At 40.4% G+C, this 13584-nt stretch overlaps 1 protein-coding gene across 1 annotated transcript in view; it reads left to right on the forward strand.

Moving 5' to 3' along the window:
* Nucleotides 1-13584, forward strand: part of NSF (N-ethylmaleimide sensitive factor, vesicle fusing ATPase) — a 137705-nt gene that overhangs the window by 94253 nt on the left and 29868 nt on the right. The window contains 3 exon segments of the mRNA XM_036033577.1: nt 174-330; nt 3216-3349; nt 13330-13396. Of these exon segments, the coding sequence (XP_035889470.1) occupies nt 174-330; nt 3216-3349; nt 13330-13396 (358 nt within the window).

Consider the following 13584-nt stretch of genomic DNA (forward strand, 5'->3'; position numbering starts at 1 on the left):
ATTATAAAACAGAGGGTTTGGTTTGGTTTTGCTTTTCATGCTTTTTACATTAATATGGGATATTGCTCAACACTTTTTAGTGTGTAGGAATTATTACTCATCTTTTATACCTTTAAATATTTAAGTTTTAATATAATGCTCAAAATGCTTTAAAGTATCCTTTTCTTCCATAGGCATTTGGCACAAACCAAGAAGATTATGCAAGTTACATTATGAATGGCATCATCAAGTGGGGTGATCCAGTTACTCGCGTTCTGGAAGATGGGGAGCTGCTGGTCCAGCAGACCAAAAACAGTGACCGCACTCCGCTGGTTAGCGTCCTTTTGGAAGGTGAGAAGGACTGACGAGATGGCATTAAAAGTAAAACAAACAAACAGAAGCAGCATTTTTATAAAGCTGTTTAGCACATTCCAGAAAAATGAATTATTTGTATTTCTAAAACTATTCATCATCTGAAACTAGTAAGCCAGTATATATATTCCAATATTGTGCACAAGTTAAAGTCCCATTGGGGATAGAATGTTACTGATGAATGACAGCAACTAGTTTTCTTATAGGATTCTATATAAATTTCTATGTTACTTAATAGACCGTGCAGTACTCCTGGTACTCAATTCAATTAAATAAATAGTCACTGAGTACTTGATTAGTTGATTTGTATCTTAAAGCTGCTGCTGTGAGACAAAGTGTACACTCAAAGTCTCAGAGCAGCAGCTTTAGGATACAGAGGCATCTACAGACTTGAGCCTGGTCATGAAAAAAACATGTAAACAAATTCCTGACTACAGTGTATATGTGTAAAGCATGAGAATGCAAGTCATTTTGCCCATCAGTAGTCAAGGTAATTTCATTTAGTGTTTAATTTAGGTGGTATTTAGAGGTGGCGTTTAATTTAGACTTTGGAGGATCGGTTAGGACTTTACCAAGCAGACAAATAGGAAAGGGCATTTTGTTCGCCAGTTGTTCATTTACAGTTATGATCAGGACAACAGAAAAGTTCAGTGAGGCCACAGGACAAGGGGATCTGACCCTTCCCAGGGGCCTGGGGATGGGGCACTGCAGGGCACATATGAATCAAGACCTGAAGGATATGGAGAAGCTGGCCAGGCAGAGTGATCAGGGGAGAGGATCTGTGTGGAGGGACCAGCATGGGAACAAGCCCTGGGCAGGGAGGAGGTTGCAGCGGAAAGGGAGACTGGCCATTCATGAGGGTGAAGAAGTAGACGGAGGGGCCAGTTCACGCAAAGACTCGTAGACCCTGTTAAAGATTTAAACTCTATCCGAGGGGCAGTGGGAAGTCCTTTGTTGGGTTTTAAGCAATGAACTGACATGACCAGATTTGTATTTTCAAAACATCACAACTGCTTTGTGATAGAGAATGTATTGGAAGGGCAAAAGAAGATACAGGAGAGGCCACTGGTTAGAATCAGTTGCATTAGTCTTCACAAGAGCTGATTGTAGTCTGAAGTAACAGTGGTTGTGGAGATGGAGGTAAGTAGATCATTTTGAGAAATATTTAGGAGGTAGAGTAAAAGATACTTCATATTATTATAATTATTATTAACTGTTAATCATAATTAAGCTATCATTCTCTGAATTCTTACTATTTGCCAGTCACTCTACTAGCACTCACACATATTATCTCATTTAAACCCCGCTTGAGTTCTGAGGATAGAAGTTGCTGTGATCCTTATTCTGTGGAAAGGGAAGCTGAAGCTTAGAAATACGAAGTAACTAGATGGAGTATGGGAGAGGCATCAAACACGATCCTCAGGTGTCTAGTATACATGGCCTGTTTACTCAGATTGGGAGCACTAGTGGAGAGGCAGATTTGGGAAGAAAGGTCATGAACTCCATTTTGGACACGTTGAGTTTGAGGTTCCTATTGGATAAGTGAATTGGAAATGTCGAGTGGCCCATCGGATGCGTAGGTCTGGGGCTCCAAAGAGAGGTCTGGCTGCGGTGTACATCCATGAGCTGTCAGCACGTGGATGGTTGAATCCATGCGAGGGGATGGAATCGCTTACAGAAGGGGATAGGTTAAGAAGAAAAGGGGGCCTAGAACTGATCTCTGAGGTGCATCAACATTTAAGGACTAAGCAACGAAGGAAGAGTTCACAAAAGAGGTAAGGCAGGGGAGAGAATGTGCTATCACGGAAGCAAAGAAAAATATTTAAGGAAAGAAGAGAGTTATCAATTGTATCAAATATTCTTAAGAGGCCAACAGTTAAAGTGTCTGTTGGATTTGGAAACATGGAGGCCATTGGTGACCCTGATGGTCCCATTTCACCGGGGGCCACATCAGCCTTGTGGTTGCCTTCAAAGGGCTGAATATAATTTCAACTCCTTAATGGTTAAGGAGTAGTTACATTTATACAGCCCTAAAATTATTTTGGCTCTTTGAAGGCAACCGGGAGGCTGATGTAGTCCCCAGTAAAAATGAGTTTGACACCCTTGCTGTAAGGGAATGGAAGCCATGGGGCTTGTTGGAGAAAGGATGGAGAGTGAAGGATGAAGGCAGCTGGGGTAGGCATTCAGGGAAGTTCCCTTTTGGAGGCAGAAGAAGAAGTGTTGAGGGGTGTGAAGAGAGAGAGATGGAACATACAGGAGAGGGGTACTCAGCAATGCCAGGTTCCTGAAAAGGGAGGGAGGCACTGATTGGTTGGTGGTGGAAGAGGGACACACCCTCCTGTGCGCAGAGGAAAAGGGGGCTTTGTAAACACAGGTGCGTGTGTAGGTTCGGTTGCCCCTGTAAGGGGGTCTGAGTCTTTAGAATTCTAGCTTTTTAAGTCACATTTGCTTCTAATAAGGCAGTTTTTCCCTGCCCCCACAGTCATCTCCTAAGATTATATTTATTTTGTTAGACAATTTGGTAGAACTAAATATAGATACTGATATGCATTTGAATGCACTCTTTTTTCAAAGAAGCAAAATCTTTGTATTTTATATATTTAGCCAGAACTGTGAAAGATTAAGGCCATGTGAGAGAGAAAGAAGGAATGTATTTCATCATAATTTTGAGAAATGCTAATCAGTTCATTAAGTTTAGTTGCTAATAAATAAGGGAAAACATGTCTGCCATGAAATTGTGTCAGAAAATGTTAATGAGCGACTAGTTGAGACCTCGGTATCTTGTGGATAAAAGTTTAAACTTGTTTTGTTCCCCTTTGCTTAGCTTGGCTTTTTTCCCCTGACTTGCCCGTGTCTCTGCGCAGGCCCTCCTCACAGCGGGAAGACTGCGCTAGCTGCGAAGATTGCAGAGGAGTCCAATTTCCCCTTCATCAAGATCTGTTCTCCTGATAAGATGATTGGCTTTTCTGAGACAGCCAAGTGTCAGGCCATGAAGAAGGTATCAAGATTTTTACTTTCATTTTAATTTCATCTCTGTCAGATGTGTGTGTGCATGTACAGATACACCTGTGTGTCTCTGTGTGTGTGCACCATAGCAACTGTGTTCTTCCCAAGTGGGGCTACATTGTCAGCAGAATTTAGGAAGAAACAGCTATTTTAGACACGTTTAACTTTGTAGTGAATTTTTACTAGAGTACTTTTATCATCCAAATTATGTTTTGTTTTATATGTATTATGATTAATTTTTATTTCTTAAGTTCATATTGGTTGAAAGACAGATCCTAGTTGAGAGTGCTTGAGTAGAGTGGGACAGATTTATTTAGGATCTGTTTTTAAGTTCCTGCATGTACAAAGTCAAACTGTTTGAGGTCAGTTAAGTTGACTGCATACAGAAGTATATCATTGCAAAGATATTTCCAAAAACCTCTACAGAAACAATGTGGCATATAGATAATAATCAGCCTGCTTGACAACTTAATGCAGTCCCTCATCCTTCTTCCTTCCTCCGTGTGCCCTGTGTCACCTTTTCAACATGGCTGCTTGGAGCTGTCAGTGAGTTAGAACAACATAGAACAGACTCCCAGAGCTGGCAGGACTCGAACACCATCTGGTCCACCTCAGGTGTTCAAGTGAGTGCCACGTAAGGCATCTGGGAGAGCACGTGGCTGCTCCTCAAACACAATGAAAAGCAATGATGAAAATTCTTAATGGCTCTTCCATCTCCCTTGGCAGCCAGTGTTTCCATTGACGTTCTGATTTTATATATTCCCAGGCAGTGAAGAAATTTTATTTTGTATCTAGTTGAAGTAGTTCTTTACTTAAATCATTTTTTTTTCATGCTTGATCTTTTATAGATAAGAGCTGACTCTATGTTAAAGAGATGTGGAAAAATCAGACTCAGGGAAAGTAAGCTTCAGAATTGGAGTGCCGCTTAGTGAAGACAGCTCAGGTGTTCTTTCACCGTGCCCAGGGGCCCTCCAGGATGGAGTCACTTCAGTTTTTCTTTAGGGAAGAGACTGAAGAAGAAAACCACATTTAAGAGGAAGCTGACTCCAAAACAATATGTTTGAAAAGGTAGTCTCTTGTTTATGCAGGTGGCAGAAAATTATTTCTGTAGGGGGCTTGAAATGGGTGGAGGAGGCAGAGCTTGGAGTAGGGGTCCAGCTCTGCACACTGAAATGGGAAGAGAAATGTTCCATACAAGGATCTTTGGAACTGAGTATGAAAGAGAGGGAAATGTTTCTAGACACAAAAAGAACTTAAATATCACAGTTTATTCTGTGTCTGAGGTGAAACCAGCAGTATCCACTTGTGATTCTGGACAGAATAAAGAGGACCAGTAATTTCCCTGATGTAGGCAGGGGTTCATTTTCTTCGTTTTTTGTTGTTTTTTTCCCTTCCTCTAAAGCAAACCGTTAAGCCACTTCCTCTGGTGAAAATTTACATAGTTTTAGAATCGTAAATTCAATGCCTTTGGAATTTGTGGTCATTGAATTTATCTTTTAATTAACAGCTAATTCTATTGGCACGTCTCTAACTCTGTCTATTCCTTATACTTGTCAAAAGTAGTCATCCTCTGTGCAGATGGTAAGTTATTCCATTGCTTCGCACCAGCTGCCAGCGTCTGCCTTAGATGTACTCCACGATGTGGGCGGATGGTCCTAGTTTTTCTATAAAAGTTTTTAAAAAGTACTTTAGACTCCTGCAGATCAAAGCTGCTTTGTAAGTGTGAGATATTATCATTTTTATTATTTTAATCTCTTGCAAATTGACTTGAGGGGGGAAGGTATATGCTGATTTCAGAGGCTTAAATGGTTAAATTAATGGCGTAATAACTTATGATTTAATCTTTAAATTGTTGAAGCCTTTCAAGGCAGAGTTTTAAATGAGTAGAAGGCTAAGGAATATGAAAATAAGTGTCTACACAAGCTTATTCAAAATTGTCTCAATTCATGATTCACTGTCTGGATCATCCATGCATTTTTCAAGTTACAAAATTATTTCTGCTTCAGCAGTAGAAGAAATACATATTCAATTTTTTGGTTTTCTTGGGGAAAATAATATTATTCCCTGAAACTAAAGTACAGAACAGAGAAGGAATGAAGCATAGGCTTCTAATATAGAACTATATTAGAAATATTGCAGAATCTTTCCCTGCAAATAACTTTAACATTGTTGCCCAGTCGCAGGCTGACAAAAGCTGGAGGGCACGCACCAGCCTGGAGGTGCTGAGTCTTCCAGGTTGCTCTTGAAAACGGGATGTGAATGCCATTCGTTAGCAGTTCTGATCTGCCTCCCCCACTGTCTCGTCTTCCCTTCGCTTGTAGTGTGCTGATGGGAAGAAGATGTTTTAATGCTTTTTTTTCAGAGCACAAATAATTTATAATTTTTTTATTATTCTGGAGAGGACAGTTCTTTCTCTTTCTCTGTAAGTGCTCCCCCCACCCCCAAATGTAGTTTTTTATTGCAAAAATAATTAGAAAATGTAGAAAAAGATGTAAGAGAAAATAAAAACAAGTCCATGTTTGCGCTCCAGCCTTCTCTACGCAGATACACACACGTTATGTGTCGGGGATCGAATTGGCCATGTTGTTTTAAGCCTGCTTTTTTCACTTAATATGTTACAAACTTTTTTCAGTGTCATTAAAATTTACCTCAATATTACACTAAGCTAATAGCCATGTAGTATCCATTTAAACATCCCCTTTTTATTGAACATTTAGGTTGTTTCCAGGGCTTTTTCACAATTATAAATAATTGTGCTATAGAACTACCAAACTATGGAAATTACTGCCCCCATCTTCTTCTTAGAGTTTTCTTAGCATATTTTACTGGCTGAGAAGCTGGGCTTAGGTTTCAGGTAGATCCGAGTTTGAACCCCATCTCTGCCACATTTACCAGCTCTTGACTGTAAGCCTCTGTTTTCTCAGCTAGAAAATTGATATCATAGTCATAATAGCTGCCTCTTAGAGTTGTGAGAATGAAGTGAAATGGTAATCCATGTGACGTGTCACACAGTGCCTTGGGACATAGGATGTGCCTGATAAAGCAGAGTGGCTGTTTTCACTTGTCATCACCATTGTGCATGCTCTGTTGGTTAGTTCCTAGGATAAATCCTCAGAATTGGTACTGCTGAGGTAAAAGTAGGAATAATTTAAAGGTTTTTATAGTATTGCTATCGATACTCATATGTCAAAATAGTAATGATTTATAGGAGCCCACTTCTTTTCAGAAAGTTGAGCTAATTTACACTATCGGCCCCATCGTCTGAGAGTGTCAGTTTCCTTGGACTCTCAAGCACACTTGATGTTATGAAGATATTTTTTGCTAATTTCATAGGTAAACGATGGTATTTAATTATTTCTTTGGCTACATTTTTATGACTAAATGCTCAATTTTTAAAGAGTTTTCAAAATGTTTTGCAATGGCAGTAGTTTGTGAAACTCAGAAATATTATAACATGAATTTTTGTTAAAGAGGGATGGTCTGAATGGTTAATTCATAGAATATCTTTATATGCCATTTTATTACTTAAAGTAAAAGAGTTTTTGTTAGTAGAGAGGGTCATTTAGACTTGCTTTAATGAATATCTTTCACTGATATTCATTATAGACAGTGAAAATGAATATCCATTTTCACTGTAATTAAGCAACTGATTTTTGTTCACATATGGATGGCATTAAAATGTATGAAAGTAGTTTATCCTCAATTAATTTAAAATTCACCTTATGCTGCCCTTAATTTGATTAAGTTCCTTCTCCACAGAGCAACTTCTCAGCACCGCCACAGCTGTGTGCAGTGTTACCCTCACATGGTGGGCAGAGGGCCAGCGAGATATGCTCCATTCAGGTGCTTGAAGTCTTCACAGGCCTTCTTTCCCCTATTTATGTTTGTTTTCCCAGCGTCATTTTATCTCAATATTTTAATTCCATTATTTACTTTTGCCTCTATACTTTTAAAAAAATTTGTTGTGCTGGTTCTATTAGTGGCATTAAATGAACAAAAGAGCAAAGCAATAGAATTTTATTTTAACTGATTACCTACTCTTGATGCTTTTCGAGTTCACAATTAGCACTGAGAAGAAATAAAACAATCTGATGTAACTAAATTATTTGAATAAAATTAGGTAAAAATATTAGTGATTTATAAAACTATGCCCATTAATAACATAATATAGTCTTGCTTTTAAAGGAATGAAAATTAATGGAAGGCATTTTCCTTCCCACTAGCTTTGCAAGAAAGAAGTAATCTTCTCTGAACATCCTCCCCCTGTAAATCCCACTGCAGACTGTAGTCTGCTCCGAACAGAACCGTGGGGCCTAATCCCCCCTTTTCATGGTTCAGGCCATACAAAGAGGAGAGCTGGAAACTGGATCTTTTGACAGCAGTTACTAAGCAACAGAATTTGGATGTTTTCAGTTAACATCCTAATATATCATGTTGCTCATTCGTGGAAGTTTGTGCAGGTACTGACTGGGAGGAGAGAACACCTCGGAAGCGACTGCAGGTCCCTGCTGGGCTGGGGGCAGGGGCCTGCTGTTTCATTTGATGCCCTTTGTCCTTTGGCATTCGTGACACGAAAAGGAAGGTGGTGCAGATCTGTAACGGAACCTTCAGAACTTGTGACTTTTTATATTATTAAGGATACCTCACTCTGTGGCTCGAGTTATATGAAAATGTAAGGATTTTTCCTGAAAAGCAGGGAGAACAAATAAAGGATTTTAAGGTCATTCCAGGAATCTTTAGTGCTTTGCCAAAAGTTCAGGTCCACTTCCTGAGGCAGTTTTCGTCGGAAGACAGCTAATGTGTGCTCGGTCTGCTCCTAAGGTATTTTTAGAAACTAGAGATTATTGCTGATAGCACTGATTTGAATTTGCTCATTTACGTTTTTATGTGCTACCAAATATGATTAGAGTGTGCTCTCAACTAATTGTTGACAGATTTACTGCATTAGGGATTTTCTAAATCATCAGATTCGCACTGACTAGGTACTTCACTCCAAGCACTTCAGAACTGAGATGAACTCTTTCAGCCCCCAAAGAAGCAGGGAATTTGGCTTCACTTACCTTAGAGCACTAAAGGGGTTGGATAGAAAATGGAGGACAGAACCCACTTGGAACACGCTTTGCTGTGGTTTGTAATTCTGAAAAGCCAGGATTAACATGGAGCTAATGCTTGGCGTGTTCCCATTTGTATTCTTGTAGACTTTGGGGTCTGCAGCCCTCCCCTTGCACACAGGTGGCTCCCAGCGTGTCGGAAGATTCCAGGAGTGAGCTGTGTGCCTTGAGAGCTTGCCGTGTCCTTGAGGACTGTATTCAGACCTGCCCCCCACCCCTGTGTATCAGGGACCCCACATCCCCTTTTCTTCAGTGCCCAGAGTGCTTCCAGCCTGCTTTTGCCTTGAACCCAGGCTCCCCACATTCTGGATTGTCTCTTAGGACCACTACCTGCCTTTGCACACAAGAGAGGCAGCACCAAAGAGTGTCATGGTGGCCTCGTTATGTCCACAGCCAGGACACTGGGATCCTGTTTTCCAGAGGTGTTGTTCATCTTCTAGGATAGTCCTCATTGTTTCCGTGTTCACTGATGCCACTCCTTTTCACACTTTTTCTTCACTTCTTCCAATTTTTTTTTAGCTTTCTCTTTCAGACTTCTCACCTGACTTTAAGACTATATATGTAAACATGTATGCATATTTATATCCACACACTGATCATTTTACCTGCTCTACAGGAAACTCCCCAATAAAAGTAGGATGATCATACACCCCAATTTGCTTTGAGCAATCCTGGTTTTTACCTGTTGTTCCAGTGTGATTACTAACAGCTCTCCCCTTTCAAGTGTCCTGGTTTGCATGACAACTTAGATGATCCCCTAGCGATAACCTCTCCAGCAAGAAAAGGCTTGAGCATTATACTTTCATCTTCATAAATAAGAGGATCAGAATTTAAATGAATTTTGTGAAAGAGTCCGTAAGATACAGCCATTAGCCAGTTCAGCCCACCTGGGGAACTGTTGCACTGGCATCATCTGACCTGGAGCAGGCGCTGCCTTGTGTGCGGTCACTGCTGCGAAGGTGGGCACTCCTGTTGTGTGTTATATTCTAGCCGGGGCAGTTTGTGTAAGCTTACCTTTTGCATCTTTTCTTCTAGTTCTTTTCGGATTTATCTACCTAAAGTTGTGGTAGAACGTTGGGAGTAAAATGTGAGTGTCTCATGTATATTTTAGTCTGGCAGCTCATCCCATATACTTGCCAGTTGGATCTGAGTATCTTCTCAGTGAACACTCTGCTGGGGCCTGGGCCAGGAAGTGCAGATGGAAGCGGCTGAGATTAAGCAGAAAACAGGAATCCCAGGGAAGTCTGCATGACCGTCTACTGCACTGTTGACTAGATAAGGAAAGCCGTGTGTGAGAAGTGCAAGGGGTGTGTGTATTTAAATAAGAGTGCGTTGCTATCCAAAGGAGTTTCAGTTGACTGGTCAACTGAAACTGGTCAAGTCACAACTGGAATTGCACTGCCTTTGTCATGGTTAGTATGCTGTTAAGAGTTACCTGTGAGTGTCCTCTCCCTGTGATACTAATTAGTACATTAAGAGCTGTCTGTAAAAAAAACTCCTTTACATTGAATGACTGCTGTAGGTACTTTTCTCTGAACGTGTTGTAGCCCATGCAGCTAGCTGTGAGGTGATTTGCAATGCTTCATGAATCACGGCATCTGAGATAAGTTGGTGAGGCTACACAGCAATATTTAGAGCCAAGCAATGTTCTTAGTAAGGTCCCTGTTGCCATGCAAATTCGACATTGTTTTTTGAGGAAGGAGAAGGGCTGATTTGGGGAAGCTGCAGAAATGTATTGTCCTTGAGCCCCCATGGCTCTAATCCACGATATTATAGCTTGACAGAATTATATTCTTGCATCAGAGCCTTTGGAAAAATTCTGAAAAATACTTTAAAGAACAAAGCATTATTTTCAGTGACTTCTTGAAATCACCTGAGTTTAGAAGATACCATATTGGCTGCTATATTGATTCAGTCTTCAAAAAACAGCAGAGAGCCACCGGGGAACAGCTTTAAACTTTTCCTTTGTCTCTCTCATTTCTCTCCTGCTTCGTCTCTTGCCCACCACCTGTGCCCACACCACGCCAACCCTTCACTTTATGCGTCGTCTCTGTGTCAGTCCCTGCCGCGCTCCCCGACTTTCTCACCACTGTACCTCCCACCTTCAGTGCACTCTGCCAGAACACTTTCTCCCCTGTTGTCCACTGGTAGTCCATCCTTCGAGTCTCCACTTAAACGTCATTTCCTAAATTTAGGAGCACAGCGCCAACTCCATAATCCTCATATCGGTCAGAATAAGCCAAGTTGTGCTACAATGATGAACAACCCCAAAATTTTAGTAGCCTCACTCAAGAGAGTTTATTTCTTGCTCATGGTTCATGCCCATCATAGCAGAGGCCCCATCTCACATGTGATTCCGTGAGAGCCAAGGCAGGAGAAAGGGAGTATGGGGAAATCAGTCAGTGACTCTCAAACCTCCTTCCAGAAAACGATAGATTTCCACCCACATTTCATTAACCAGAGCAAGCCCATAATCATTCTTGAGAGAGGGTAACGAAGTACAGCCCAACCACGTGCCAGAAGGAGAACCAGGATGTATATGGGCACCGCCACGACCACCACCTCTCCCTCGCTCTGTACCACTGTGTCATCTCGAATTTAAGTCCTCTCGCATTATAATGTCATGCTCATCATAGATACATGTGATCTGCTTCCCCTGCTCTAAGTTTTGTGAAGGTGGGATCCTGTTGTCTGACTCATTACTTTCTGTATTACCTTCATTAATGTTGGACACATAAAAAATATTTGTTAGATGAATAAACACTCCAAGATTCAGCCCTTACTCATCCCTTGAAGAGCTCATCCTTTCTCATGGCTTCAGCAGTCAGTGCCCCGAGGATGCTGTCCTGCCCTGACTTCACGTGTGCCTTCCAGCTACGTACTTGACATTCCTACTTAAATCCAAATTGCCTAAATTTATTCTGTCAGTAAATATTTGTTGATTATTTTCTGGTGAGGTATTGTATTGTATGAGGTATCTGGTGAGGCCACCCGAGATGTACAATCTAGTATGATGCAGGGAAAGGTACAGTGAACCCATAATATATACACTATATGTACACAAAATGCTACCAGAAGAGAAGAGAGACAAGTGACTTCTGGCAAGATGGATTCAGAACTTGTGTTGTTTTGGCCACTGATGTCATTGAGCCAGTATCATTAGTAAGTCTTGTTCTGTGCCAGATATTGGAGAATCAAGCAGTGACTCTTCAAGCTCCTTCCAGAAAATGATACGTTCTGTCGTTTTTATCTCCCTTGTGGTGGGGAGGCAGACAGCTGAGGACCGAAGGGCGGATGGGGCTGTGACTCCGGGAGAGGGAGAGGGACGAAGGCGGAGGGAGTGGTGCGGAGGGGAGCCACGGAGCCCTTCCATCAGGCGTGCTTCTGTTCCCGGGAGGGGTTTGCCGTCAGATTGTCAACGGGAGTTTGGTTTTTTGCTTTTTGGGTTTTTTGTATCTCTGGAGGTGACTTTTGAGTATAGAAAAGACCATATAGCTAATTTAAAGTCTAAAATATTAAAATTCAACATATCAAAATTATTTAAGACTTAGTTTTGAAAGCAAAAGTAAACTAACTTTAAAAAAGTCTACTTACATCTCTTTCTCTGTAAGTCTAGAAAAATTTAGCAATTACTTAAAAGGTGACTTTTACAGTTTAATATAATTTTTTAAAATATCTTAAACCCTATTTCCACATTTAAAATATTTTCTCTTTGAAGTACATCAGTTTTTTTGTCTAACAAAAATCATTCTAATTTCAAAGTATATAATTATATTTAATACTAAATTAAATTAATACATAATATGGTTAATCTTAGATTATCTTTACCATTTGCAAGGCTACTAAAATTATCTTTTACCTTCCAATGTAAAGTTAATTATTCAATTGCATATTTTAAATTGAACTAACAAGGCTAATCTAGTAGTCTAATATGGTAAATTTTCTTAATTGTTACAAATACTTTAAAGACCAAGTATACACAGGTTGTCTTTAAACTTAATATGAAAAATATTAATATTGTAGGTTGATTTAATTTATTTCTATACCTAATTTTTTATCTTTTATAGTTAAAAGATACCTACTAAGGAATATTATATCTCCCCAAGCAAAATTGTGGGGAGCAGGTTAGTCCTCCTTTGTGCTCTGAGGTTATTTAACAACCAGAGAGATTGGGCCAGGATGCAGGAATTAATTCTGACAGAGGACACCCACGGGATGCACTGAGTCTCAGTTATAGTTGCTGGAAAAGGAACCCCCAGGGTTACAAAAAGGCCGGTCTAAGGCCTTGGGTGCTCCTCAGAGAATTGTCTTCACAGTGTCTTGGTCTGTTTCTAAAGATAGAACCAGATCTGCCAGGTCCTTTATACTCAGCTCTAATGCGTTTGTAAACGCTTTGGCCATTATCGTCTGGTTTGAGCTGACAAGCTCCTGTTCTTCCAGTGTTATTCCTGCCTGATAGGGCCACAGTTCTCACAGGTAGTAAAATGGCACCCAGCTTTATTTACATATCCCTTGTGGCTTCAGCATGCTCCTGAAGTAGGAGAAACCTTTATGGCAGACTTGACGGAATTTGTCTGTTCTCAGCATCCCAGCCATGACGTAGCTCTGACCACCTTGTGTCATCTTGGGCAAGTCATTTCACTGCCTTGTACCCCAGTTTTTTTCATTCTTCAATGGCAAGAACTATTTTCATTCTAAAATCCTATTATCTCTTAAATTCTAATTTAGTATAGTCTGAAATACTGGTGTTTTACTGTGCATTGTTTAGGCATTGCCCAAGAGTTAACTAAATTTTATCTTCTTGGAAGTTGCCATAATTACAGAGAACAGTGAGATAATAAATGGTTTTGCTTTCTTCCAGATCTTTGACGACGCGTACAAATCCCAGCTCAGTTGCGTAGTTGTGGATGACATCGAGAGACTGCTTGGTGAGTCCTAACGTTTGCCGTTGTACGGTCTCTGCCACATTATAGCCAGTGTTGCACAAATCATAAGAGAAAAAGAACAGGTATTTATAAACTATAAGGCAACACAAATACCCTTCTTTGTCTGGTAAGGAAATGTAACATTATCTCTTCCCTCTCTAGTCAGTGATGGTGTCCACATTAAGTATGCC

This window comes from Phyllostomus discolor, chromosome 8, assembly GCF_004126475.2.
Source record: "Phyllostomus discolor isolate MPI-MPIP mPhyDis1 chromosome 8, mPhyDis1.pri.v3, whole genome shotgun sequence".
In the NCBI taxonomy this organism is placed as follows: domain Eukaryota; kingdom Metazoa; phylum Chordata; class Mammalia; order Chiroptera; family Phyllostomidae; genus Phyllostomus; species Phyllostomus discolor.